Source organism: Lepisma saccharinum, chromosome 2 (genome assembly GCF_977018435.1).
Source record: "Lepisma saccharinum chromosome 2, izLepSacc3.1, whole genome shotgun sequence".
NCBI lineage: Eukaryota > Metazoa > Arthropoda > Insecta > Zygentoma > Lepismatidae > Lepisma > Lepisma saccharinum.
The window spans coordinates 164,261,835-164,288,985 of NC_139230.1; the positions used below are offsets into that span (position 1 = coordinate 164,261,835).

Here is a 27,151-nt window from a genome sequence, read left to right on the forward strand (position 1 = left end):
CTCACCTGGCAGGGTGCAGATCTGGAGGGTGGGGAAGGTGATAAGTATGGGGCAGGTCTTGCACCTGGGTTTATTACACCTGTGAGCTGGGGGGGAGTTGTGTGGAAGGGGTGGGAGTATTTTGGACCAAGATGTTCCTGAGGATGGGGGGGGGGGGCAATGGAAGACAACTCTAAGATGTTGTTCCCGTAAGATGTCCCTGGTGTCAGGATCACTGTGCAGGATGGGAAGGAGGGAGTGGAGGGTATGTCTGATTTTTGTAATGTGGGGTGATATTGGGTGATCAGAGCTGGAGGGTTGGTTTTGAGTTGTTTGGTGCGGTTGTGGGAGGATGGAGGGGTAGCCATGGTTGGTCAGGGCTTGGTGCAGGCGTAGGTTGTACTTTTGGCGGGAAGAGGGGGATGAGTTGAGGCGTTGGCCTCTGAGGGCTAGGGAAAATGGGATGGCATTTCTGGTGTGGTAGGGGTGAGCTGGAATAGTGGAGATACTGGTCTGTTTGATATGTATGGATGTTTCCTAGTAGCCTCCCACGATGTGGATGTCCACACCTAGGGAGGCCACTTGGTCTTTGGAGTGGAATCAGGTGAAATTGAGGGTGGTGAAGTCATTCAGTTGCTTTAGTAATGTAGTGAGGGAGGGTTCGCCATGTGCCCAGAGGAGGAAAATTTCATCAATGAATCTAAGCCAAAGGAGTGGTTTCAGTTGTTGGGAGTCAAGGAATTCCTGTTCTAGCCTGCCCATGAACAGGTTGGCATAAGAGGAGGCCATTTGGGTGCCCACAGCTGTGCCACATATCTGCAGGTAATGTTGGTCTCTGAAGCAGAAGTTGTTGCAGGTAAGTACTAGGTTGGCTGGTTGTATCAGGAAGTGGGTGCTGGGATTGTGGAGTTTGAGTCGGCTGTTAAGGAATGATTCCGTGGCATGGAGGCCATGGGCATGGGGGATGTTGGTGTAGAGGGAGGTTACATCAACTGTGGTGAGGATTGTTTTTGGTGGTAGAGATGGTAAGTTGTGGATGACGTGAAGGAAGTGGTTGGTGTCACGGAGGTAGGAAGGCAGGGCTTGGACGAGGGCTTGGAGGTGAGTCTAGAAAGGCTGATATGCTTTCAGTGGGTGAATTGTAGCTTGACACAATGGGTCTCCCAGGATTCTTCGGTTTGTGAATTTTGGGGAGGAGGTAGAATGTGGGGGTGCGAGGGTTGTCAGGTATGAGTGAGGAGATGGTGGAGTTGGATAGGGCTTCAGGGGGCCTCAGGAGAGCACAAAATCACGGATTTTATTCAGGTGTGTGGTGGATGAATCAACCGTAGTGGGCTTGTATGTGGATGAATCAGAGAGTTGGCGGGAGGCTTCAGCCACATAGTCAGAATAATTCATATATATATTGCTTTTATTAAAAAGCAAAGAAGGAGAAAGGAAACACTCACCAGACAGTGAAAAAATTCAAATTTTCACAGACTCTATCGCTGCATCATCAGTGTTAGGAGACAGACGGAACCGGAAGTTGGAGACCTGTAGAGTTGCCAGGTCTTGATCGAAGAAGAAGTAGTGCGTAAAATGGAAAAGAACACTGTTCTGTCACCTGGCTCGTCAAAAACTGTGAGTGGGTGGGCAAGGTGGGGTGGGTAACGATTGGGTTGGGCTGGTGGGATGGGTTGGGGAGGGGATGGGATGAGGTGGGGAAAATACTGGGTGGCCTTGTTCAGGCCAGGTGGAGTGGTTGCACTCATGGCAGATATATAGGCCCTCTCCCATCTTTTGTGAACTGAGGTGTTGGCTGGTTGGGGTAAGAGATGAATGATCGCTACCCGGAAGCAGTCGTCGAAAGGGATATTGTGGTGGTTGGTATGGATGGCGACAGTGAAGTCTAGGTTGGTTGTGGGCGGAGGAGCGGTGGTTATTGATGCAGAGGTTGAGGGCACACATGTTGCAGGTGAGGATGTAGATCAAGTTTGAGGTGTGGCAGGTCCCTTTCGGGTAGAGGGTAAATTTGCCAGTGGCCATGTGCATCTGGAGAGTGTGAGAGGTAATGAGAATGGGGCAGGTTTTGCACCTAGGGCAGTTGCATTTATGGGCAGGGGGATGTTGGTTGTGTCACGGACAACAACACTCCTTCACCACACAACCAACGTCCCCCTGCCCATAAATGCAACTGCCCTAGGTATAATATCTAAGAAACTAAAAGTTAAAATATACAAAACAGTAATTTTGCCTGTAGTATTATATGGATGCGAATTAGAAGAGCAACATAAATTAAGAGTATTTGAAAATAAAATCCTTAGGAAAATATTTGGACCCAAAAGGGATGAGGAGACAGGTGAGTGAAGGTTACATAATTTAGAACTGCACAATTTGTATTCCTGTCCAGATATTATTAGAATAATTAAATCAAGAAGACTTAGATGGGCAGGCCATGTGGCACGAATGGGAGAGAAAAGAAGAGTTTGTAGGATTCTTGTTGGCAAACCTGATGGTAAGAGACCAGTGGGAAGGACAAGACGAAGATGAAGGGATAATGTTGAAATGGACCTAAAGGTACTCGGTAGGGATGGAAAATAGTGGCTAGATCTTGCTCAGGATAGGGACAAAGGCTTGGAAGGCTTGTACTGCTGCAGCGATAAACCTTTGGGTTTAAGAAGGCTAGAGTGTTAGTTAGATACAAAGTAAAGTGATCTAGTTACCTGATATCCATGTTTTCCTCCAATACTTTTCTTATTATGGCTTCTTCCTCTTCTTTAATTTCCTCTTTACTCTTTCTACGTCCTTTTTTAAGATTGTCCAACATTCCTTCACGTTTAGCCATATCTAAAGCTTTAAGTCTATACTTAGGAACTTGCTGAAGATATTTTAAGGCAGATTCATACCTGTAACAAAGATACAATTGTATTATGTACTGCTGCTGATGTGATTTTCTCAATTGTATATCAAGAGAATAATAAAGACTTCCCCGGCGCCCACCCAGCATCGAATAACATGGGTACCTGGGGGAAACCCTGGGGGGTAAAGGCGGTCAGGGGCATGATGCTGATCACATCACCCCCACTCACGACCGGATCAAGAAAGTGTGGGGCGTTACCCCCACACACCCTATACGCCTTCATGGCGTGGTGCTATGCACAGGGGAACACTTTACTTTACTTTTTTCCTACTCCTTCCGATATTATTTCAAGAATCTAAAGGTGTGCTCAGACTGAAGTGACAAGTGACAATTTCCACTTCAAAACTAACTTTCTGAAATAAATTCAACCTTTTGTACCGGGATGACACAACTGCAGGTCACTTGTCACTTGCATGTCACTCGGACTGGGCCGTGCATTGTGGCACCTCAGTCTGTTGGTTGCACATGCACAGTGAATGCTTTTTACACCTGTAGGGTGTGGAGTATGTGGTCACGTGACTTTCACTTTGGTGTGGACCCTGCATCGTCACTTGTTGCTTGTTACTAGTCATAGCAACAAGGGATTTGTGCTTAAGTTAAGTTTTCCAAAGCTTAACCCTGCATTAGGAGTGTCACTTTCTGTAACATTCATAGGCATGTGGGGTACACCTGTCCCCCAACACTCTCAACTATTTTTAAGGTATGAAATGCATCGTGAATTAAAGTTTCTATGCATACTGAATATTCTTTCTTTGTCTCTCTTCTAAGAACAGCTGTGATTTTCTGCTGCACTTTCTAAATTATGTAATATTATAAAGTTAACGTCAGTCACATGTTTGGGAGACAGTTGTCTCCCACATGCCTAAAAACATTAACAACTGAAGCAGTGTCATTCACTTTAATCACAAACGCATACCTGTGTGTCATCCCCTTCCTCACTGACATACTTCCACATAACACCTGAATCTGCTGTCTCTTTCAATGCGCTGATATTTTTCTTGTCATGTATTTAGCCTCCCAAGCATGAGACTGAAGTTAACTGTATAACATTACGTGGTTTAGAAGTTCAACAGAACAACCCAGCTGAGCTTAGAACAAAGATAAAGAAAGAAAATTCAGCTCCACAAATGCACACATGTGAGCTTAGTTCACAGTGTTGCAATCTCACAGTGAATATCGATGGGGACACTGGTATCCCACATGCCTAATGAAGAGTTAAGTTATACACAGATTATCTGAGAGATGGAAATTGAGATTTAGCCATAGGATGGTTTGGTAGCCCAGCTGGTTGGAGCACTTGTCGTGACAAGGTCATCAATTCAAGAATTTCAATTCCTCTGCATGTAAAAATTATTTCCAGCTCAAGTTACACATTAGGATTACTCTAGAGTAGACAATATGGTACTCATCAGGTAAATAATGGGTTGCTTGAAATATTATGAAAGATATCTCTATATGCCAAAATAATACCGGGTGATCCGTTTGAGATGTCAGAAAAGTAAACCGTTGTGTACAATAGGTTAATGTATGTATCTCTGAGCAGTAAGTTGTAATATATGCAGAAAGGATGTAAGTTTTGAGTGAGTGCAGCTTTACAGACTTCAGTCACGTGGTGCTAGCATTCATGGTAGATAAAGATAGTGGTCACGCCACAACAGCGCACAATGTATCATATGGAATGTGAAATTTTAGAGTGTTATATGCACACTAGTACAGCTACATGGCTGAAGTCTGTAAAGCTGCACTCACTCAAAACTTACATAATTTCTGCATATATTACAACAAACTGCTCAGAGATACGTACACTAACCAATTGTACACAACGGTTTACTTTTCTGACATCTCAAATGGATCACCAGGTATAACGTTCATTAATTCGGTATAGATGTTTTTAATTCTTTAAAAATGACATGGCATGAGTAGCAGTTTACAATATAGTTCAGCTATATTATTTTTATCATTTTATACACAAGCTACACTGAGTAAGTTTAACTTAGTGTGACTTGATACCAAAACCATTCATTGCATAACAAACATGTAGAACCAAATGTATTCCAAAGAAAAAATAATAATATAAAATGAAACCTTGGTTAGCTTGGCATTTTTAATGATTAAGAAACAGATTTAGGAGATTTCAGACTGAAGCAACAAGCAACAAGAGACACATGTCACTTGGAAACCAAGAATCAGAAATAAATGCAACCTTCCAAACTAAAGCAATATGACAAGCTGCACGTGTTGCTTGCCACTGCGTGTCACTCGGACTGAGCTGTTCTATAAATATCATGCATCATATCACCTCAGACTGTTGTTCGCACATGTGTGTTGAATGTTTGCTTGTAGACTGAAGGGGCCCGTGTCACTTGTTGCTTGTCTCCTCAATGTGAACTCCCACTGTCGCAGGCACAGGAGGCAATCTCTCATCCAAGACAGTTAGACTAACAATACATCTTAAAAGTAATAGTAAATGTGGTCTAAAATAAATTTTCACCTCTCATTTAACATCTAAAAAACTGATTGCTTCCTTGAGGTTCAAGATTTGAGTCTCACTCCTTCCCCAAAAGATGCCTTAAACTAACAGTAAATCTTAACTGAACTCAACAGGCAAGTTAAGAAAGAACAACTCCGTCCATGGCAGAAGAATGTTAATCGACAATGTGAGTGGTAATATTAAATTGTGTGGAAAGGTACTAATGTTTTAAGAAAGTTTATTATTTTCTAATTTATGTGTTTCTAGTCACAATTTATTTTGCTGCTTGACCCTGGGACATAATTTTGTATGAATGATTACAGAGGATAAAATGTGTGTGACAACCTTATCAGGATGGCTGGTTTCAAATTAAATCATGCAAATTATGCACATTTCGGTGGCTAGTATATGGTAGCAATTAACATGTCAGTTCTTGAAAACTACACACAATATTTCATATGAACGTATGACATATTGGAACGACAAAACAATATATTTATTGTTACTATTTTTAACACAAACTTTGAAAATGTCAATTTTTTCCAAGAAAAAATATACAATGCTATTTAAAATGTAACACATGAATGAGGTATTAGTTTTCAACCACCGTTTCTTGCAGATATGTTTTACTTTTACATGTATTAATGACAAAAATGTTCACAATGTACCAATCATCCATCCAAACAGAAAATCAATGTTTGGTGTAACTTTTACCAAAGAGCTCTCTCTTACTGCACAAATGAAGAATATCTAAGGGAAGAAGTTACCATAATCACAGACACAGGACTAAAGAATGGGTACACAGTGCATCAACTCTCAACATGGTGCAGCAAAGCAGAGATGACAGCCAAACCATCTCCAACAAACAAGCAACAATGAAATGAAATGGATTGCTTTCCCTACCACCATACCACATCCGACCACCTTGCCCAGGACCCTGAGACAGTTTGACATCAAACTAGCACACAAACCAATGACCAAAATAGCGTGCATTCTAAACAAACACGAACAATATTTCATCTCACCCAGTGTTAGTGTATTTTGCAGTACATTGGCAGATCAATCAGCGTCATCAATGAACATACACAACAGTATTTATCAGATGCAAAAAAATCCCAACCAACTACTAGACTAGCAAAGCACCTGAAGTTCAACGAACACACACTCAAAAACGTTTTGGTCAAGCACATCCTACTTGACACCAAATTCACACACACACAATCATACACTTTCTTCATGAACTGAACATTGACAATGAATGGTCGGTCAGGCACATCAAATCCAGTGCATGCAGCAAACATAGCAGATGAACTGGTTACACCAGCACTCGGGGGCACCAATATTAATAGAACCTCTACAAGTAAGTTTTATGGAAAGAGTTAGTAATTCACTTACATATATTTATTATATAACCATGTCTTTTAATCCCCAAACATGAAAAATGTACCTATTGTTTTTTCCAAATACAATTTCTTATGTTAATATTGCATTTGAAACAAATACACGCAGGTAAAACAGCGATAGCGAAAAATAAGATGAGGCCAGGCTGGCTTGGTAGCTCAGTGGTTACAGCAATGGCACGGTATACCAGAGATCCGGGTTCGAGTCCTGGTCGAGCCTGCATTTTTTGCTGAAAATTTCTATGTAGTACATCTCCTGTGTGTGCCTAATCTACAATAATTAACATCTCTACACTGGGAGGAACCAGGCAACGTCAAAGTCTACTGTGTTTCAAAGGCAACAGATCCCATTGCAGTAGCACTGGCAGAGATGATTCCATGCAGTTAAAACAGTGATAGCGAAAAATCAGGTGAGGACAGGCTGGCTCGGTAGCTCAGTGGTTACAGCAATGGCATGGTATGCCAGAGACCCAGGTTCGAGTCCTGGTCGAGCCTGTATTTTGTGATGAAAATTTCTACATAGTACATCTCCTTTGTGTGCCTAATCTACAACAATTAACATCTCTATGCTGGGAAGAACCAGGCAACGTCGAAATCTACTGTGTCTCAAAGGCAACAGATCCCATTGCAGTAGCACTGGCAAAGACGATTCCATGCAGGTAAAACAGCAATAGCAAAAAATCAGGCGAGGCCAGGCCGGCTCGGTAGTTCAGTGGTTACAGAAATGTTACAGTATGCCAGAGACCCAGGTTCGAGTCCTGGTCGAGCCTGCATTTTTCGCTGAAAATTTCTACGTAGTACATCTCCTGTGTGTGCCTAATTTACAATAAATATTTTTTTTGCTTGCAAATTTTGTAAATGTGACTAGCAGGATTTGTAACAGTTTATGTGAATAGAAAATCATATCGGAGTCAGTTAGTAAAAACCAAAATATGTGCACTAGGTGTGTGGCACCATTCCAGCTCTGGCAGAGTTGGGTGGCAGTAACCTTGACTTTTAAGCAACTTGCATCTGGCTGAGAAAGCTTTACCACACAAGCAGATGTGTGATGCATTTTTCTTTAAAATTGGGAGACATAGAACACATGATCTTTGAGAGTAGTATTTTTGGTTTTTTGCCATGCTTCCTGTAAATTTAGTGCATCCAACATCTATCGGGTTGACGCAAGAAGCAAATTTCGGATACACTTTTTCTTAGATGAAGTTTGCATTTTTTTAAAAAAAATGCAATTTAATGATTTCACTGTGTGCACTTTATTATACATGGGCTACCAACAAAACTTTTCTTCATTGTATACAAGTGTACATACTATGAGAACAAATGTTTCTTTTCCAGGGTACAACAATTAAAGGTCCAGCAGGAGACCTCCAATTTTCAAAAAAAAATAATTAAAAAATGACAATTTTTTTAAAAAAGGTCCCGAGTTTGAATCCCGGGCTGGGCAAGGATGTTTGTGAGTGTCCATTCATTAATTTCATCATATCATCACTTATCTCTATCTTCGTAAATTAGCCAAAAGTGGTACAAAAAGAGAAGTAAAATAAAGCAAATCAATCCTTTTATAAAAATTCAGAGATGGGGATTGCATGCCCTCGAAGAGTTGTCTTGTGTTGCGCTTGCTTCCAAATTTGGTGCATCCAGCATTCTGAGGGTCAACACTAGAACTGATTTTCTGCAAATCTATTCTCTAGATGGCTACAGTGCTTTTCTTAAACATTTTGATTTCCCCTATTTTCAAACGTGACTTGGTACGTTTGTAGGAATATACTGCATACTACATTTTTCATTCACTTTAGTCTATTGTGTTGGCCATAGTTGGGTGCTGAATGCAAATTTTTGTGTAAAATTTTGATTTTCTTCTTCTCCATTTAACACTCCACAAAAATTAAAAAATAAAAACATTTCATCTCTCTGAGAATCATTTCCCTTCCTATTTATTTTTGTTATTTATTATTTACATTGTGGCAAGTTTGAAAAGCACGCACCTGAAAAGTGTGAATTGTTTCGGAGAAGTAAGATTTCTAAGATCACTGAATGTCCCTCAGTAACCAGAGACACTTGGTCCTGTAGAGCAGATCTTTGAGACGTCAACTTTCTGAATCACTGGGGATATCCAGGACTTAACTCCACCTTAGGCTACCTTGTGGGGATGTTTGTAAACAGGGCCTCCCTGATGATGCAGTGTCTTGTTGCCTTGTAATCAAGGGGTCCCGGGTTCGATACATAGTGGCACATAGTGGTTCAGATTCCACTTTAAACTGTAGGTCCAGTCCTGATTAGCCTTACTGTGCACAAAGTGGACTTAAAACATCAACTCAAACCAATGTTTGTGAACAGATGTGAGAAGATGAGGTCAGAGAAGAAAAGGTCAATATACAGCAGCAGTGACTTTGAGACTGGTAATTGAACAGGTATTTTATGGTGATATACGTACTCTCACATTAACACAGAACACTTTTTTTATTTTATGGAAATTGACGTGAGATATATCTTGCTCTGCTTACAATGGGTTTGAATAAGGTTGAACAAATTCATGGTTAAAGAAAAAAAAAGGAGGGTTCATAAGATAGGGCACCCTGAATGTAAGATTCACATTATGCACTGTTTTGGGTTTAAATAATCATCTATATGAAATTTTTCCAGTATTGCAGACCTATAGTAACAGATTATTTTTACAATGGGGACATGTTTTCAAAGATTGGTTTATACTTCAGATTTAAAAAAAACTTTATATCACTAGCATGATTGTGGCAAATTTACCTTATAGCATACAAAACCAATAATTTGCAAATCAAGGTCCTGGGCACTTAATTAATAATTTGTCCAAATAAAGGGGCACAATTGTTTGTACAAATTTTGCAGCACTGCTTTCATGATATGACTATGTTGCTTGAAGGCAATTGTCAACTTTTCAGGTGATGATGGGCCATGTAACATAAATTAATGCAGAAAAATTCAGTCAATAGTACATAATAAAATTCATAGCACCTCCCTCAACATTCCATAAGAAGCAGGGTTGAATTAAAGGGTGTGATAATAGTGGAGACAAATCAACTTATCACCTCAAAATGAAATATTATGGTGGTAAAGATGGATGAAAAATGTTATACTATTACTATGATTCAATAAATTAAGTGTATGTAGCAATGTCTGGACACCTGCAACACTTATTGGAGCTGGTGTCTCTCATCCAAGAATCAATCAGGGAATTCTTATATCCATTTACTTGATAATTTATAAGTTTGTTATGGATTTTATAGTTTATACATTTGTAAATAAATTTTGGATGATCATTTAAAAATTCCATCTATAGCAGTAATGAAAATTCTACAAGCAAAATTGAAAATGATTATGTACAAAAATTATGCTGATTTTCATCATAATTACACATATAACCCAATCATTTAGTTTCAATGAAAGCACAAATGAGGAAACATGCATGCTATATTTAACATAGGGATGGGACCGATTAATCGGTACTTTATCGGTATCGGCTGATATAGGCATATCGGTGTATCGGTTTATCGGTAAAATTACCGATTATTTTACCGATCCGATATATCGATAAATATCTTATAATTTAGTGCAAAATTCTGCCATTTTGTTGTAATTTTTATGGATAATGTCCATGCCCTACTTTCTGAAAAAGTAAATGTCTAAATATTAAACATCTTTTGCATTGCAATCAGCTCAAAACACACATTTATTACGGAGATCAATGAAAATTTCAGGGTCTTCAAGGACCATTTCTAATTTTATATCGGATCGGTAGAATATCGGTTATCGGTATCGGCAAATTTTATATCGGTACTGTATCGGTATCGGCCAAAATTTCATATCGGCCCATCCCTAATTTAACACTAAACACCTTCCTTTCTATCTATGCAAATAAGCACAGATTATGTTAAATTTTTCATACAAAATTATTTCAAGACACAAGAGCATTAACTTGTTCTAATCAAATATTTACAAGATGCCCATTAAACATTCTCTCTACAGACAAGTAAATAAAAAAGCTCACATCACATAAAATTGTATGTGCATTCAAGTTTCCTTATTGAATTCTCATACATTTTAGCTTTTCTCATGGTCTCAAAATCAAAAAGGCAAAAGTGAGAGGAGAGGGGAGTAAGAGACCAATACCTACGCCAAGGCCAAAGGATGTTTTTATTGGGTTTCAATGTTCTTAAAGGCTCGGTTAACCAGTGAGTCTCTGTAATCATTTCACAAGAAGTACCACAGTTTTTTCAGAATACTCAATATAAGCCTGTAACAATAGTTATTCATATCAAACATTGTCTTATTCAATTCTTGTTTTATTTATCATCATAAATCTTAAAATAGTTACTGGAGAGCAGACCAGCAATTTACCCTTCAAAATAACTTCTAAACTATGACTTGGAAATATGGACAGTCAAGGTTAGGCTTCATCTGATTGTTCCAACCCTGATGATTGAGAATTGACAGCATATAGTTTTGTCATAATGGAAATCAGGTCATTCTCATTAGTAACTATCTACTATTAATTATTAATTATTATCTACTATTCATTATACTTTGGTAAAATATTAAAAATAATATTTGTTATAAATACTGTGAACACTAACATCTGAAGCAGTCCAAAAGTCTGACCTGGTCCAAAATTATTTCAGAATAAGCCAGGCTTGGAAATGATCAAGAAAATAATAAACTGGATGGCCAATACCACTGAATCATCCAATATCTTCATTCCTGATGAAATATGACATAATTTCCTAATAGCTCTTATGAGGGTCGAGCCAATATTACTTTCAACAGATGCTAATACAAATACTCTCACAAATGATCAAATATAATTCCACCACATGAACACCACATCAATATGTCAGTGTTTTGTTTTAAATTATTAGTAGGTGAAATGATAAGAATATTAAAAGAAGACTCATTTAATCAAGGAATTTGTTTTTCATAATATGCAACATATTTTGACTGAAAGTGTAAAAGTCAGCATTTTACTGGAGTGAACTAGAATCTGGAAAAGTATTAGCTGGTATTAGCTATTAAATACTAACAGATAATCTCTAATACTGATACCACTGATATTGGCTCTGTCCTAATAATCACACCTACCCCCCTCTTCCACATACACACATATGAAAAAAGAAAGAAAAGGAGCCAAAATGGTGGATAAATAAAAATGGAAGAAAACATGCACTTACTGAACTCAGCCACACATTTCCGAAATTTTCCATCCCACCTACCCATCATTCAAAAGTAAAAAAAAACTGGTAAAAGTGCCACTTTGTCTAAGCCCCTGCTGCTTATCTTCTCCCATCCTCTGGCTACCCTGCAGTACCATGCCATCCATTTTTTCACCAGTGAACATGCAGCCAGGGTGCAAACAATCTGAAATTCTCATTTTGTGTGGTAAGTGTTTACGGTTTCCTTCCATATATGTATGTTTGATAATCACACGCACGCACGCATACATACATATATATATATATATATATATATAAAGAAAGGAAAGGAGTCAAAAGAGGAGAAACACAAATGAAAGGAAACAGTAAACACGTACCACACAAAATGAAAGTTCCTATATTTTGCAGCCTGGTCACATGTTCACAAGAGAAGAAAAGATGGTATCATACTGCAGCATAGTCACATGAAGGAAAAAGATAGCAACAGGAATTACACAAAAAGATGCTTTCACCAGTGTTATAGATTGTTTGCTGGATAATGGTATGCGGGATTGAAAATGTCAAAAATATGTGGCTGGAATCAGATGGGTGGGTATAAGTTGTGATGGTTAATGAGCAACTAGGTTGAGTCTGGGAGCCTCTGGTAACATCAATAACAACAGACATGTAGGTTCTTTCCCAGTGTTTCTGAAGGGATGTGTTGATTGATGGGGGTAGTAGTTGTTGGATAATGGCTACTTAGAAACAGTCATTGAAGTTAGTGTTGTGGTTGTTAGTGTGGGTGGCAACAATAAAATAGGGATTTTGAGTGGAAGAACGGTGATTCTGAGATTTAGGGGTTTGAGGTTTTGCCCAGGTAAAAGTTGCCACAGATCTGGATCTGGCAGCTGAGAACATAAAGTAGTGGCAAGTGAAGTTGTCTGCGACAGTGTGAATATGAAGGGTTGAGGAAGTGATGAAATCAGACAAGTTTTGCACTTTGGTTTGTTGCATTTATGAACAAGAGGGTGTGTTATAGTGTCCGTACCCTATCCCTCTTCTTGCTGAAACCACATATGCCACGGTTGAGTCAAAAGCAATGCCACATCTTTTCCCTCTTCTTGCTGAAACCACGACGTATGCCACAGTTGAGTCAAAGCAGTGCCACATCTTTTCCCTCTTCTTGCCCATCAGCAGCCAGGCTTTCTCTGGGTATGGTCATTGCATCGCCCAGCAGCATGAATGTGAGAGAGGGATGAAGACAAGAACATTAAAAAACAAAGGGACTGAACCGAAACTTTCGCATCTCTCGAAAAATGCTCAAGGCAGCAAGGGAAGAACCGTGTGCACTACAACCCTAGATTGATGGCTGTGATTTTCTCTTGGATTGGAGAAACGAAGGACGTTTTACTTTGGCGAAGTATCTTCTATCAAGGAAGACATCCCTAGTGACATGATCAATGTAGAGGATGGGTCTGGGGTGTGTGTAAATTTGGTGAGCTCTGGGTGATACTGAGTTACTAACACAGGAGGGTTGGTGGTGTGGGATGAATGGAGCAGCTCTTGTTACTTGCTTTTAATAAGAGTGGATAGGTAGCCATGTTTGACTAAAGTTTGGTGTACACATTGGTTGTAGTTGTGCTGGATGTGGTAGAGGAGTTGTGGCATTGTCCTCTGAGAGCCAGAGAGAATGTGGCAGCTTGTTTGGCTTACCACACCGATCCTGCCATGTAAATGTGATAAAAGAAGAAACTCAAACCACTTACAGGATTGAAAAAAACAAAACAATAATAGTAATAATAATAACTGCATACATATAAAGTTGACATACATATACATACCTTTGCCAAGCTGTGAAGTACTGAATGGCAGATATGACTGTTATGGTAACAGCTATAACAACTCTGACATCTACTTTAGGAGCCACACGTCTGCGATAGTATCTATAATAATGGCTATAAAACTCATCTGGATGATCCAACATGTAGTCATAATCATTTCTGGACTCATCATCTTTCAGTATTTCATACCTGAAAGAGAGAAGAGAAGAAATTATGCATATGTGCAAAGTTTCATGTTCTACTTTAATTAGGTGGACCTTGGGCCTTATCAGTAATGTTTTTTTCCAAAGTGCTTTGCTCTTAAGGTGATCTCCTACTCCGGCAAACAGTTTGACCATTTTCCATGTAAGCTTATGGGGATACCTTTGGTCATGATTATCTTGAGAACCAGTTGACAGAAAATTTTCAAATTTTAACTGAACACCGAGAAAGGATGTTTCTAGAGAACCACTGATTAATATTTTCATTTTCTGCATCAACGTCCCAAAAATTAATTAATTCATTTTTATTCGCATTTTTTCACTTTTCTTGACAGGGCAACGCTACTGCCGGCCACCGAGCTCACTGCAGGTGCTTGCGTTTGCGGTCGCTTAATGACCTAGTTGAAAGAGGGTTGTAACATGGCAGGTGGTTTCGACCCAACACACAACAGGTTTAGAAGATGAACAGAAAGCAGCATGTCTTTTGAACTTCCAACTGGGCAGCTTTTAAATTGTAGACTGGAAATGGTGGAAAGAAATTGGTGAAGTATGTTCCGAACCCACAAAAATATGAAGTTGGGATGTGATGCGAGAATATGCGTCAACTTACTGCGTAGGTGAATTATGTTTCTAAAGCAGTGGCATTCCTGTAATGGGACTGGTTGTGGCATTATTATTGTTAATGTAAAATACACTATTGCATATTCTTCAGTTATTAATGAAGATACGGATCATACTTATAGGTATAAATAACACGTTGATTTTTAAAATAAATTTGTTTTATGCTCAGAAAGGATAGCCAGCCTACAGTTTAAAGTGTGGTTCCCCCATCCCTGGCTCCTGCCTGGCTATGGACCTACTAGCAGTTGGAAACCAAAATGCAAATATTCAAATAACGTTCATCATCATTATTATTCTTATTACGTGAATCATATTTGTACACACTCAGAACAGTTGATAGAGATTTCTATGAGAAAAAGGTTGACAGCAAAATCCTTTCTATTTAGATATATATTGAAAACCAACAAACCGAAAACTAACTTTCAAGTAAAAACAGACGTAAATTGTACAGTAACGTTAGATTTGCGAGCAAGAAAATTTTTCAAAATTTCCTTGCAAACCACCAATTTAATTGAAATTTTAGTGTAAAATCTGAAAATTAACACCAACTTACTAGCGTGAAATTAACTATAAACATTCATTAATAAGGACAAAAATTACAGGAAACATGGAAGGGGAAAATTCCTTCTCTGGTTGGGAATTTAATAAGATGTAGAGGTGGGGGAAGAAAATGTAGAGAGGGGGAGATTCCCTAGCTTCCCCTTCAAATCTGTCACTGCTACCAGCCACAATATAAAATGAAAGTAAAAAATATTACTTGACATGTCCAGTAGAAGAGTAGGGAACAAGACTCCATGATATAGCTACACAAAATGCACACACCGGGCACATGCAATGGACATAAAGGGATCACTCAAAATGGTTGTTCATTTCACTTCTCACTGTAAGCCGCTTCATTTGAGAACCAGGATGTTTGCATTTTATGGAGCATCAATCTGGGCCAGGGGTGCTAACAGGAAGGGGGAGGGGATAATGACTCAGACCGCGCCATCAAAATTCTTGGGGGAGGGATATTTTTCCTTTCAATATCATAAAATTCAACATATTTTTCTAAAATATATGTATAAAAAGGACATCGTGCTGCATGTGTGCAATGAGGCAGAGAGGAACATATTTGATTAGTAATGAATTCACTATAATTGGTTCCAAGTCAGATCTGGACAATTGTTAGAAATTCATTATCCAGATATTCATGAACTATTTAACCTGCGGTTTATTTGATTTTCTCAAAATTTCAGGAGAGGCTGTAGCCCTTCAGCACACCCTCTGCGTATGCCAGTGATAAGACAGATACTTTACTTTTTTGTCACCACACAATATCAATATTTTATTCCATTGCCAAAATATTTTTGAAATGGACATTATGTAATTCAATTCTCTTTTTGACATCTGAGATGCTAGGGAACATGTCGCCCTCAACCCCTCCTGGAGAACAGCAATACTTTACAGCATACTTTCGCCATCCCGGTACTTCGAGAAATTACATGCTCCAGACTAAGTGAATATATATCTGTGCTGATTCTAATCGCATTCCTGAACACTAACTTCTGTCCATTTTCAATCTAGCCGTATAGTTTCAAAAATACCCAGTTCAATCTTCACAGAGGTTTCCTCCCCGGATATTTATACCAGACACCAGTTATGCAGCTCTAAAACATCTGGTGAGCTCTCCTCGGGTCTCCCCCCTCTCCTCCTGGCTCATTAGTCATGAACGAGGTTCCGTGAGGAGCCGACTGAGCTCTCTGCAGGGTTGCCCTGTCAAGAAAAGTGAAAAAAGAGTAAAATTTATTAATTTATTAATTTTCGGGACGTTGATGCAGAAAATGAAAATATTAATCAGTAGTTCTCTAGAAACATCCTTTCTCGGTGTTCACTTAAAATTTGAAAATTTTTTGTAGACTGGTTCTCAAGATAATCGTGACCAAAATACCCCCAAACCCCCATAAGCTTACATGGAAAATGCTCAAACCTTCGCCGGGGTAGAACCTTAAGAACCAAGTTGATAATTTAGGTTATGAAAAATTACATTTGTATAGAAATCTTCCTACAGCATTGATTATAATCTGTGTGTGGATTGTAAACATCTGCAATTAGTAGTGTACTTTGGTGATGTACAAAAATACAAAATGTACAAAACTGATTTCATTTTAAAGATCCTGCAACTAATGGCATACCTACTAACTGATGAATATGCATGAATTTTTTCATGAAGTAACACGAAACACCTGTTTTTCTGTGAAGGGAATTACTTACTTACTAACTAGATATGGAACATGCAAAATAATTCAATCAACGCTGCATGTTTGTATTGCAGGTTTGTGACAGAAGATACAAATGTCAAGTAGAATTTCCTCCACTCTCCCCTTCAAAACCTCTATCATAGTTGTCAGTTACATCAAACTTGCAAGAGTTGCAGCACAATTTCATTCATGCTCTGCTATTCTTTTGCAGTATCACATGCACCTGCACAGTGAAGAGTAGGATGATATGAGAATGAATAACGTATGAAAAACTTAAACAAAGTTTGCAGCTATTCCTCCTCCAGTTCAGCTGCACAGCTGATTGATTGAATTGATTTACTTTACTTCACTTTTGGCTAATTTTGAAGATGAGGATGAATAGTGATAAGATGAAATGGATGAAAGGACAATCACAAACACACAGAGCAATGGTGGTCTAGTCGGTAGGGCATCTGACTGCCATGTGGAAGACCCCGATTCGATTCCTGGGGGTAAAACAGCTCTGTGGCTCACCAAGCCTAATATCAATGGGTACCTGGGGGCAACCTATGGATGTAAAGGTGGCCAGAGCATGGTGCTGATCACATCACCTCCAAAATTTGCTGAGATCGAGAATGTTTGGAGCCTTACCCCCACATTCCCTAAATGTGCCTTCATGGCACAGTGCTACATGCATTAGGAAACTACCTCTTTTTTACCTTTTTACAAGAACAGCACACAACAAAAGTCCAACAGAGGAGTGTACTGGCTGTGAGTACAGATGACAGGAGCATCCCTAGTCTGCAAAATGCAGTCCAGGGTGTACTATGTGGAAAAGAGCTTGGCATTTTGGTGTCTTCCAGAAGGGTCACCCCTTACACCATCAGCTGCATGGCTGAACTGAGCAAATGATGCACTGTGGGCAAACTGGTGCCATTGTGACGGTTGACAAGATCATATAAATTTTCACTTGGGAATTGAAGGACACTTTTATTTTCGCCTGTTCTGTCCAAACTCATTAATTACAAACAACTTTCTAAGGAATTATAATTATTGGTGCTTACAGGCCAAGGGTAAAAAATAAACATTAAGTGAAATTTAGAAATGTGGCCTAAATTAAATCCAATTGAAAATTAAGCAATTACAGCTGTAATTGGGTTAGTTCTTAACTACCTTAACAGTTCTAATGGGATGCAAGTGTTCCATTTCTCCTCCTGTTTTACACACAATTAAGTAGTAATTCAATAATATAATTTTCAACTTTTGAATTTGAGATACAAACATGCACATGAAGCAAAAATATAATATTGCTACACCTTTTAACACACTTATCTAAATGTACCCTCAATGATACTATTCTTTCTTCAACTGTATCTAAAACTGAGGATTTACATTTGTGTTCAGCAAAAAAATAAATACCATATTTACGCGAGTATAATACGCACCCTCGTTTTTGATGGGGAAAGTAACAAAAAAAATATGCGCCAAAAATATGCTTTTTGCACTCATTTTATTCGCACTCACTCCCTTCACAAGTGCTCTACCGCTTGCAAGTGGGTCTGATCTACAAATAAGACACCACCACACCATGCTTGAGTGATATCCAATAGCACTTGACCTCTGCCCTCCCCTCCCGCCAAGCGTACCAATGTTATCCTGCACCCGACAGCCACTACCCAATGTGCCAGGCTTGTTTTGCCATTGCGATTTCGCTTGCTCCTGGATATGCGAGAAGAGAAGATCAAATATGCTTGGATGTTATTTTTAATCGACCTTGAAAACAATATGACAATTTTAAAAAAAAAGTGACCTACCCCTTTCCCAGCTCATTCTCCGCCACTGGTGTGCACGGCAATGTGACAATTGCAGAATTCAGGTTCTATTTTTTTTTTTTTTTTTTTAATGCTGTTGTCTGCATAGGAAATATTGCCCGTATTATTGTCTGTTGCATGTTATAACGTAAAGCAAAGGTCATTTCTTTCTTCTTCACACTGCTGATAAAAGTTCCGTCTTCGACAGTTGCGCTATATTTGAAATACTGAGGATTTTCTCTTCGACCACCTGTTTTTCGAACTTCCAGCCAGTCTCCTTCTTTTTATGAGGCAGCTGACGCCAGTGTTTCGTCTAGTGCCTGCAAACTGTCTCTTGCTGATAACAGCAATGACTCATCCAGCGCGAAGGAAAAAGTCATTGTTTTGAATCTCACAAAGCTGTTTTGATGTGAAGATAACGAAATTCGATCTCCACAAGCCCGACCCTGTGGCCGAGTGGTTAGCACATCGCGTTGCGACGCCAAGGGTCCCGGGTTCGAATCCCGGTCGGGCTTGGTTGTTTGTGAATGTCCATTCATCAATTTCATCATTTCATCATTCATCCCCATCTTCGCAAATTAGCCAATAGGCACAAAACGCGAAGTAAAATAAACTAAATCAATCAATCAATCAATCAATCGATCTCCACAAAGAAAAACAAGGGTTAAAACAACTTCGTGTTCTGCGCCTTCCGATAAGCAAAACTGTAAATTTCATTTTGCATCTGACAAGAATAAGCTTCCTGAACACTCAAGAAAATGCACACAATATAATTGCCGCTTTTCTTCAGAACCATTCACGTGTAAAAAAAAAAAAAAAAAAAAAGCTCCGATTTAAAGAAACATTATTCAAGGGGAAAATGTTTGGAGGAGTGGGTGTTTGACATCGAGAATACTCTTAAATCCAACACTAAATAGTCGATTCACGTGCAAGTAAATAACCATCTCCCATTATGATATCTAAAAATGCGCAGGTTTCATAAACTTGTTTTGAGTTCATTTTCTGCTGATGGGGTAATCGGGACTAATATACAGTTTAAAGTGAAATCCAATTCCAAACCCGAATGATTATTGAGTGCGATGATGTTTAATGTGTCCTAGAATACGCATTGGGTGCAAACAGATCGCAAGTTGCGTGTTTCTTTTCTCAGGCTGGACTACAATGCAAGTCGAGGAAAAGTTTGGACTGCTCCCTGTAATGGAGGAGGGGAATGAATATGAAGTTGGTTGAAGCAAAGAAAACGTGACTTTTTTATGATGTATTTTACACAGGCGAACCAGAACGAAATTTACAGTCCCGATTTTTTTTGTCTGGTGCCTAGATAGGTTGTGTTGTCTCTCCCGAGAGATCTTATCTTACCAATTAATCTTGTAATAGACAATCCTCCAACATTCATTCTGGCCGATTATCTTCAGACTTTTGCTGGCGTCAGTGTCACTGGTGTCAAGATTCTTCGAGTTTAGTTTGCAATAAGCGAGAGATTGTTTTCCTTTCCATAGATCTCAGTGCAAACGGGTTTCTCATGAATTAGAATTGTAAGAATTTTGTGGAAGAGCAACAACTGTGCACAATTAAGAGAAAATAACATTTTAAATCCTCTTTTGTGAAAACGTTCTCATGTTCTCACAACACGAGTCCTGTGCATAACAGGTTGTATAACTACCACAATAAATGGTGTTACCATCTCCAAGGAATCTTTGTGTCGGTTTGAGCTCTGTTTAAGCTGAAAATTGGTGCAAATTCCAATAACGACCCCTTCGAAATAACAACCCTTTTCCCAGGAACTGTGAAAGGTCATTGTATTGAGAGTTGACTGTAGTTATTTCTATTTGGTAAGTGTTGACATAATTATTTTACCTTCATATATTTGTTATTAGGTTATGTTATTTTAGGTTATGCTATGCTATGTATATTCAGTTTGGTATTTCTGGTCATTTTGGCAGGGGTCGCTAGCAGATATTCGTGACAGTTTCAGTTCACTGTTCAGTTTTTTAACCCTAGAAAGCTAAGGTGTATGAAAAGTTTCATTAAAGCTAACGTATCGTAAAATTTACAAGGGGGTTAAAAAAATTATGATAACCAATAAGTTTTTAAAAAATTTAATTTTAATGAACATGACTTGTTAGAATACAACTTGAGAAACATTTTGGTTACAAAAACACTGTTTTAAAGTTCATCATTGCAGTGCACACAGCATTTCCCCCGATGCTCCCCACAGATCGGCTTGTTGCAGTGGCAGCAGTACAATGATGTCATCCTCCTCTTTGCCGATGGACAAATTCCACAGATTGTGCGTGGACACACAGATTGTGCGTGGCTGGTTTTGTGGAAGATCAACATTGGTTCCTGGAAGCGGTATTTCCAATATATCAGCGATAGATTGCCGGAGTTTTTGTGGTAAATTGGAGTATCCAATACGGTGCTGGAGCCATGGTTTGATCAACTCATTGTGGATTTCTTTTGCAAATTGACGTCTAGAAAGAGGTTTACCACCCTGTTTTACCACGTTGTGAACATAAATGATGTACGAGTTTACCAGCATGATGTTTAGCATTCCGTAGAACACACAGTGGCATGGCAATAATTTTGTCTTTCGGCTGCATGTCATCTGATGACACATTTGGTCCAAGGTGTCTACAGCATCTTTGGTTGCGTTGTAAGTTTCGATGAACTGAGGTTTCTTCAAGACTTCATCAATCTCAGGCTTTTCATGGCAAGTTGATAACAACAAAACTACTTTAGAATGTTTCACTTTGTAAGAAACCATGGTTTTCATTCCATCGAAACAAAACATGCTTGTCCCAATGTTCCTGCCTTTGGGATTCTTCATTTCTGGGGGGATTTCCCGTTTGTTATTTCTAAGGGTGCCGACAATGGTCAGTGTGTATGGGGGTTTCAACAGTGATGTTGCTAGAGGTACTGAGGTAAACCAATTATCAACGGTTATATTTGTGTTGGAACCATGACAAGATACCGACAATTTCTTGATAAAAAACTCCGCTTCAGGCAAACCTTCTGTGTCTAATGTTCTGCCTGTGTAAGGTATTGTGTCTACCATAAACTTTGTTGCATTGTCGCACATCATAACCACTTTCAATCCATATTTGTCTGGCTTATTCGGAATATACATCCTAAAATTGCAACACTCTCTAAATGCGAGTAACTGTTCACCAATGGTCAGGAAGGACCCAGATTTGAATGAAGTTCGGCACGTGGCTACAAAACTCTCCCAGATTTCCCTGATAGGAGCAAAATTATCTCTTTGTTTCCCTTCGTCTCTGGTTTTACAATCATCAAATCGTAAACATTCTAATAAAAAGTCAACCGGTCACAAGTCATGGTGGCATGGTATCTCTTGCCACTGATTTGAGAGTTAAACAATTCTGCTGTAGGTAGATGACTATTCTTTTGGGCTGCTGAAAGTACAAGTAGACCTACCAAAGAGTCAAGTTCCATAGACGATAGCTGACTTACAGTGGCAGTCTATCTGCTATACTTACCACTTTGCTCCCTAATTTTGGTGTTCGTATGAACAACACATTTATTTTTAATTTCCTCAGTAAAAAAAATTTAAAAGTTTCTACAAGGATCAATTTACCTTTAGCAATTGCAGTAGGAACCGGGGCTATGTGAACCACATTTCTAGTAGTGGAGGAAGTATTTCGTGCATGTGTGGGTTTATTTGTCCAACAGTGTCCATTTTTTCCTCTAAGGCTTACCTTATCATTCACTACAATTTATGGATCAGGTGTAGTGCCATTGTTTGTAGAATTCTGGCTAGATGAAAGAGCAGTGCTGGTGCGTGGTTAGGATGGAAAACTCCTCCTCCTTGGAAGTTTGTGAGGCAAGGGCTTGTCCTCACCCGAACTTGAGTCTTTTGCCAGTTCCCTCTGTGTTGGAGTGTAATGTGGGTCGTCATCAGAGTCATCACTATTTATCACAATGTCATGTTCTACACAGTCACTTTCATTATCAGATAAAATTTCTGGGTCCGAAATATCTTCACACTCATTCAAATATTGTAAAATTAGTTCATCACTACATATTTTCCCTGGACTAATTTTTGGTGCTTATAAATAATTTGAACTTTAACTTCACAAACTATACACAATAATGAAAAAAATTAAAAGTTCACAAAAAAGCTTGCAGCAAAAATCCAGGCAGAGAAGCTAACTTGTCGTACAACGTACGAGCACGTTCTGAAAACTACTATACCGGCGGCTGGTTGAAAACTGAGTCTACCATAAACCGACACAAAAGGCAATGTGGTGAGCGGAACTGAGCGGACGAGTTCATTGCCCACTGGCTAAGGGGTGTTCGGTGAAATATGGTTATCTTGGATCGTAGGTTTTACGATACGTTAGCTTTCTTCATGTTGATGCAGGTGTGACTTACTCATGTAGTATAAATTACACTGATAAACAAGCTGTAGATATCTGACATGATGTTTACATTTTCTAATGCAGTTTTTCATGCTGATTTCAAATCTGAAAACAGTGTTGCTCTATATCAGGTTTTGAAGATATCGACAAAATTTTATTTTTCATGGAATACCGTTCATCGAAAATGTTTTAGTCGTTTTTCGTTATTTTTCATGCAACACCAAAATTCTTTTTGTCGTTTGTGAAAACAGTTATACTTAATGTAATACGTCAAAATATTTTCGAGATCGCATTACTATACTTTCATTTGTTTTTTGTTTTTTTTTATTTTGAGTGACAGTGGATTATGGTATCCAGAGGTTGCATAAATTCAACAGATCTGTTTTGATACGTGTGCGGCTATCTAACAGACAAATCCTATCGGAAGACTTTTACACAGTTTCTGAAGAAAGCATATGAACTATACTTTGATTCGAAGGTGGATAGTGGTAAGTTGTGGGCACCACAGTTCATCTGTTTGACATGTGCATGCAACTTGCGTGGTTGGATAAGGAAGGCAAAGAAGTACTGCTGCTTCATCTTCGAGTGGGATAGCAGAGATAGGAATCACCACTACATAAAGAAGAATTGGCCGATCAGAGATAGGATGCAGCCATGAAGTAAAAACGTCCTTTGTGTGCCGTTGGTTGAGCGTGAAAAAAGTTATCATGCCACCGCTTCATTTGAATCTGCGGCTCATTTAGAATTTCGTGAAGGTACTAGACGACTCACGTCACATGCTTTTCGGTGCCTGTGCAACAAGTTTCTGGAGTTGAGTTATGCGAAAGTGAAAGAAGGTGTGTTCATAGGTCCACAAATAAGGAAGATCATTGCTGACAGCCACTTCCAAGACTTAGTGGGTGGCACTGAAAAAAAGATGCATGGGTGGCAATCAAGTCAGTCGTAGCCAATTTCCTTGGAAATTATAAATCTGCTATGTGAATGTTGTGCAGAAGTGCATTAGTGCGTATAGACAGCTGGGTTGCAACATGTCCCTCAAAATTAATTTCCTCGACTCATCTTGACTTCTTCCCTGAGAACCTAGGTTCAGCCAGCGACGAACATGGTGAACATTTTCATCAGGACATCTTGGTGATGGAGTCACGCTATCAGGGTCGATGGAGTGCAGCAATGTTGGCCGACTACTGTTGGACGCTTCAGCGCGACATGCCAAATGCTCAGCACAAACGCAACTCTACAGCCAAGAAATTCAAACCAAATACACCTTAAATTAAGGAAATATATTCTATATGTATGTATTTTATATGTGTATTATACCTTAAACTAAATGTTACTATATAGTATATGTGTCATGTGACGTATTTGGACTATTTTCTTAGCTAAAGCCATGTTCATTAGTACTCCATGTAGCAATAAGTGCTCTAGTGAAACCTATGTCTGTGAGTTGTTTGCCTTGATACAATGTTAAACATATATAAATGGTTGATGTCGTATATCTCAAGAATGGTGGGTGTTACAGACAAATGGCTTGCATATTTTGAATCAGCATGTTTCAATTGTCTTAGAACGTGTGTTGGATATCAAGATATCCTCCGAAATTTTTTTTTTTGTTAATCAGTGATCGGTACAATACAAAAGGAAAACTATTTTATAAAATACTTAAAAGTACTTACGTTGGTGAGTATATGATTTCCGTGAAACAGCGTTTCGGGATGTAACTACTCCCTTCATCAGGTAGATAAGCTATGCCAATTTAATTATGACATTGGCTGCGTCAAATAAGACTTTGATTAAGAGGTATGGTAAAAATGGATAAAAAGGTTAAAATGTGATTTAAGGCTGCTAAATGTGTGTAGGTGCCTTATTCCTACCATTGTGTTAGAATCCTGATGTAAGCATCTATAAAACCACTAAAACAATTGCACTTAAAACACGTTAAAAACCACTTTTCCAGAAGTGGTTAGCTTTCTAGGGTTAAGAAAGCTATTTTCCGTTATTTCTCCCACGAAAAATAAGGCTGATATGCCTCCCGTGTGACGGGAGGTGCGTCATCGAATGCCACCAGAATCCCGCTATTCTCGATGCGTGAAAACGTTCTGATAAAAAGGGAAGAAAAAAGTATATGTACCCCCCCCCCCCTTCCTCCTTGGACAATCCTTGGCATGCCACTGCAACCTCGTAATTTGTATTTGCGCCTGTTGATATACCTAGGTATACGTGATATATGCAGTGACAGTGAAAACATGCATGGCTTCACCCAATTGTTTACGATGATTTCCTGCAAACATTCAAAACCCCCACATGCATAATTTTTATTTATGCATGTTGATGTACAGTAAGGTTGTTCGCTTTATATCCGACCATTTTTGACGGGTACTCACCTTAAGAGATACCGCACTGCCACCACCGATCGTGTTCTATCGGACCCCCAGCATTGTGGACTATCGCCCGGCATCACAGTTTCCATTGCAGAAAGCTCCGGCGCAAGACAGGCATGGGAATTCTGTCCCACTCCTCCCTGCAAGCTTTACATAGACCATCCAGGATGTGTGGATGGCGATGTTGAAGACTTCGATTCAACAGTCCAAATGCGCAAAAATCCATTGGACTGGCATCTGGGCTTTTCACAGGAATGTCTTCAAACGGAATGACATGAATTCCTAATTCCTCTGCCATTTCCTGATAAAAACGTAGTGACGTTCTGGCGGTATGGCTCAAAGCCTTGTCCATATGGATCATCACCTGGTTTGCGTCCATTCCATACAATTCTGGGATGTCTCTTAGATAGATAGCTGTGAGAATGGAGTCTTGGAAGTATCTGGCATTCACCTTCACGTTTTTGTCCACCTTGCATATCATCAACTTACCCTCATATTCGAATCCTGTCACAACCATAAAGCCACGAGGGAAACTTTCCCTGCACTGACGAACAAAGTTGCTGCGCCACTTGTCGTCAATGTCATGGTATGTGATTGCCCGAATGTGACCACCAGCAGTGAGATGGACATATGATTCATCCATTGCAACAACTTTCTTCCATTTGGAACCTGCCAGGTTCTTTTCATACAGTTTCCTGCAGTTCGTCTTACGTTGACAATGTGATGCGGTAGAAGGTGGTGTACATGGGCCTTCCGCACACACTTCAACCTGAGGCGCTTGCGAATTGTTTTGTTCACAGTTGACGGTGCGAGGTGAAATCTGTGGGCCATATCACATTGAGTCGGGGGATTTTCTTGGCACACCAATCGACGGATCCCCCTTCGCACTATGGGTGACACTTTGCTTGCAGCCTTTCTCCTGGTGGTTTTCGTGGGTGAATTTTGTTCGCTAGGAGAGCCTGTTGTGTGTAACGGGCCACAATAGCTTTCGCAGTTGTCACCCCGAGTGTTAACCCATTCTCCCGACACTGTTTCACAATGCGTACGTATGAAAACTTAGCATGGAAAAGGGCCATTACGTAACCCTCCCAATACCGGTTGATTTCCGGTGCCATTTGATAACATTCACTACCAACACTCATGCACCTACAAGACAGACACAACACTGCTCCCGCCAGCAGACCCATAGTTCCAGCATGATACGCCAGGTGGCAGCACCGAATCGAAAATGGTTGGATATAAAGCGAACAACCTCTGTATACGTGTTACATGCAGTTACTAGGAGTTGCTCGCATCTGATCATGACAGTTTCTAAGGCAAAAACCCATTTTTGTGGAAGTTATTTCTCCCGCGAAAAATATCGTTTGATATACCTATGTGACGGGAGGTGCATGCTTGAATGCCGCCAGAACGGTGCTGCTTTTCTCGGTCGCAAAACTTTCCAATACTAAGTGAAATCTCACGGAAAATGCCCATTTTGCTTTTAAAGGTTATTTTTTAAAATTATTATTGCTAAAGAAAGACAATCTGTAGATATATACATGTTATACGCAGTGACATAGTCAAAAAAATGTGTGGTTTCATTTTGGCTTTAATACAATATTTATAATCATAAAGAGCAATAGTTCCATTATGTCGAGGCTTGTTGACATTAAAAAATTATGTTTAAATTAGTTGTCAACCACTGAATCTAATGAACCGCTCCAGCCCACTATGATGGTGCCAGGGCCCAGTAGCAAGCCATGGCACAATGGTTGAGAAACAATGGCATAGTATACAGTGGCCCTGAAAC

The 27,151-nt window shown here is 39.4% G+C and overlaps 1 protein-coding gene and 1 non-coding gene across 2 annotated transcripts in view; one reads left to right on the forward strand and one right to left on the reverse strand.

The window, feature by feature from the left end:
* The window catches only part of LOC145984165 (dnaJ homolog subfamily C member 25 homolog), a 133,466-nt gene that overhangs the window by 82,557 nt on the left and 23,758 nt on the right, over positions 1-27,151 (reverse strand). The window contains exons 3-4 of the mRNA XM_083117652.1: positions 13,749-13,937; positions 2,682-2,864 (exon numbers count right to left, since the gene is read on the reverse strand). Of these exons, the coding sequence (XP_082973778.1) occupies positions 2,682-2,864; positions 13,749-13,937 (372 nt within the window). The remainder of the gene's footprint in view (positions 1-2,681; positions 2,865-13,748; positions 13,938-27,151) is intronic.
* On the forward strand, positions 7,172-7,243 carry TRNAT-GGU (transfer RNA threonine (anticodon GGU)). Its single transcript has one exon. It is a non-coding gene; the product is annotated as a tRNA-Thr (tRNA).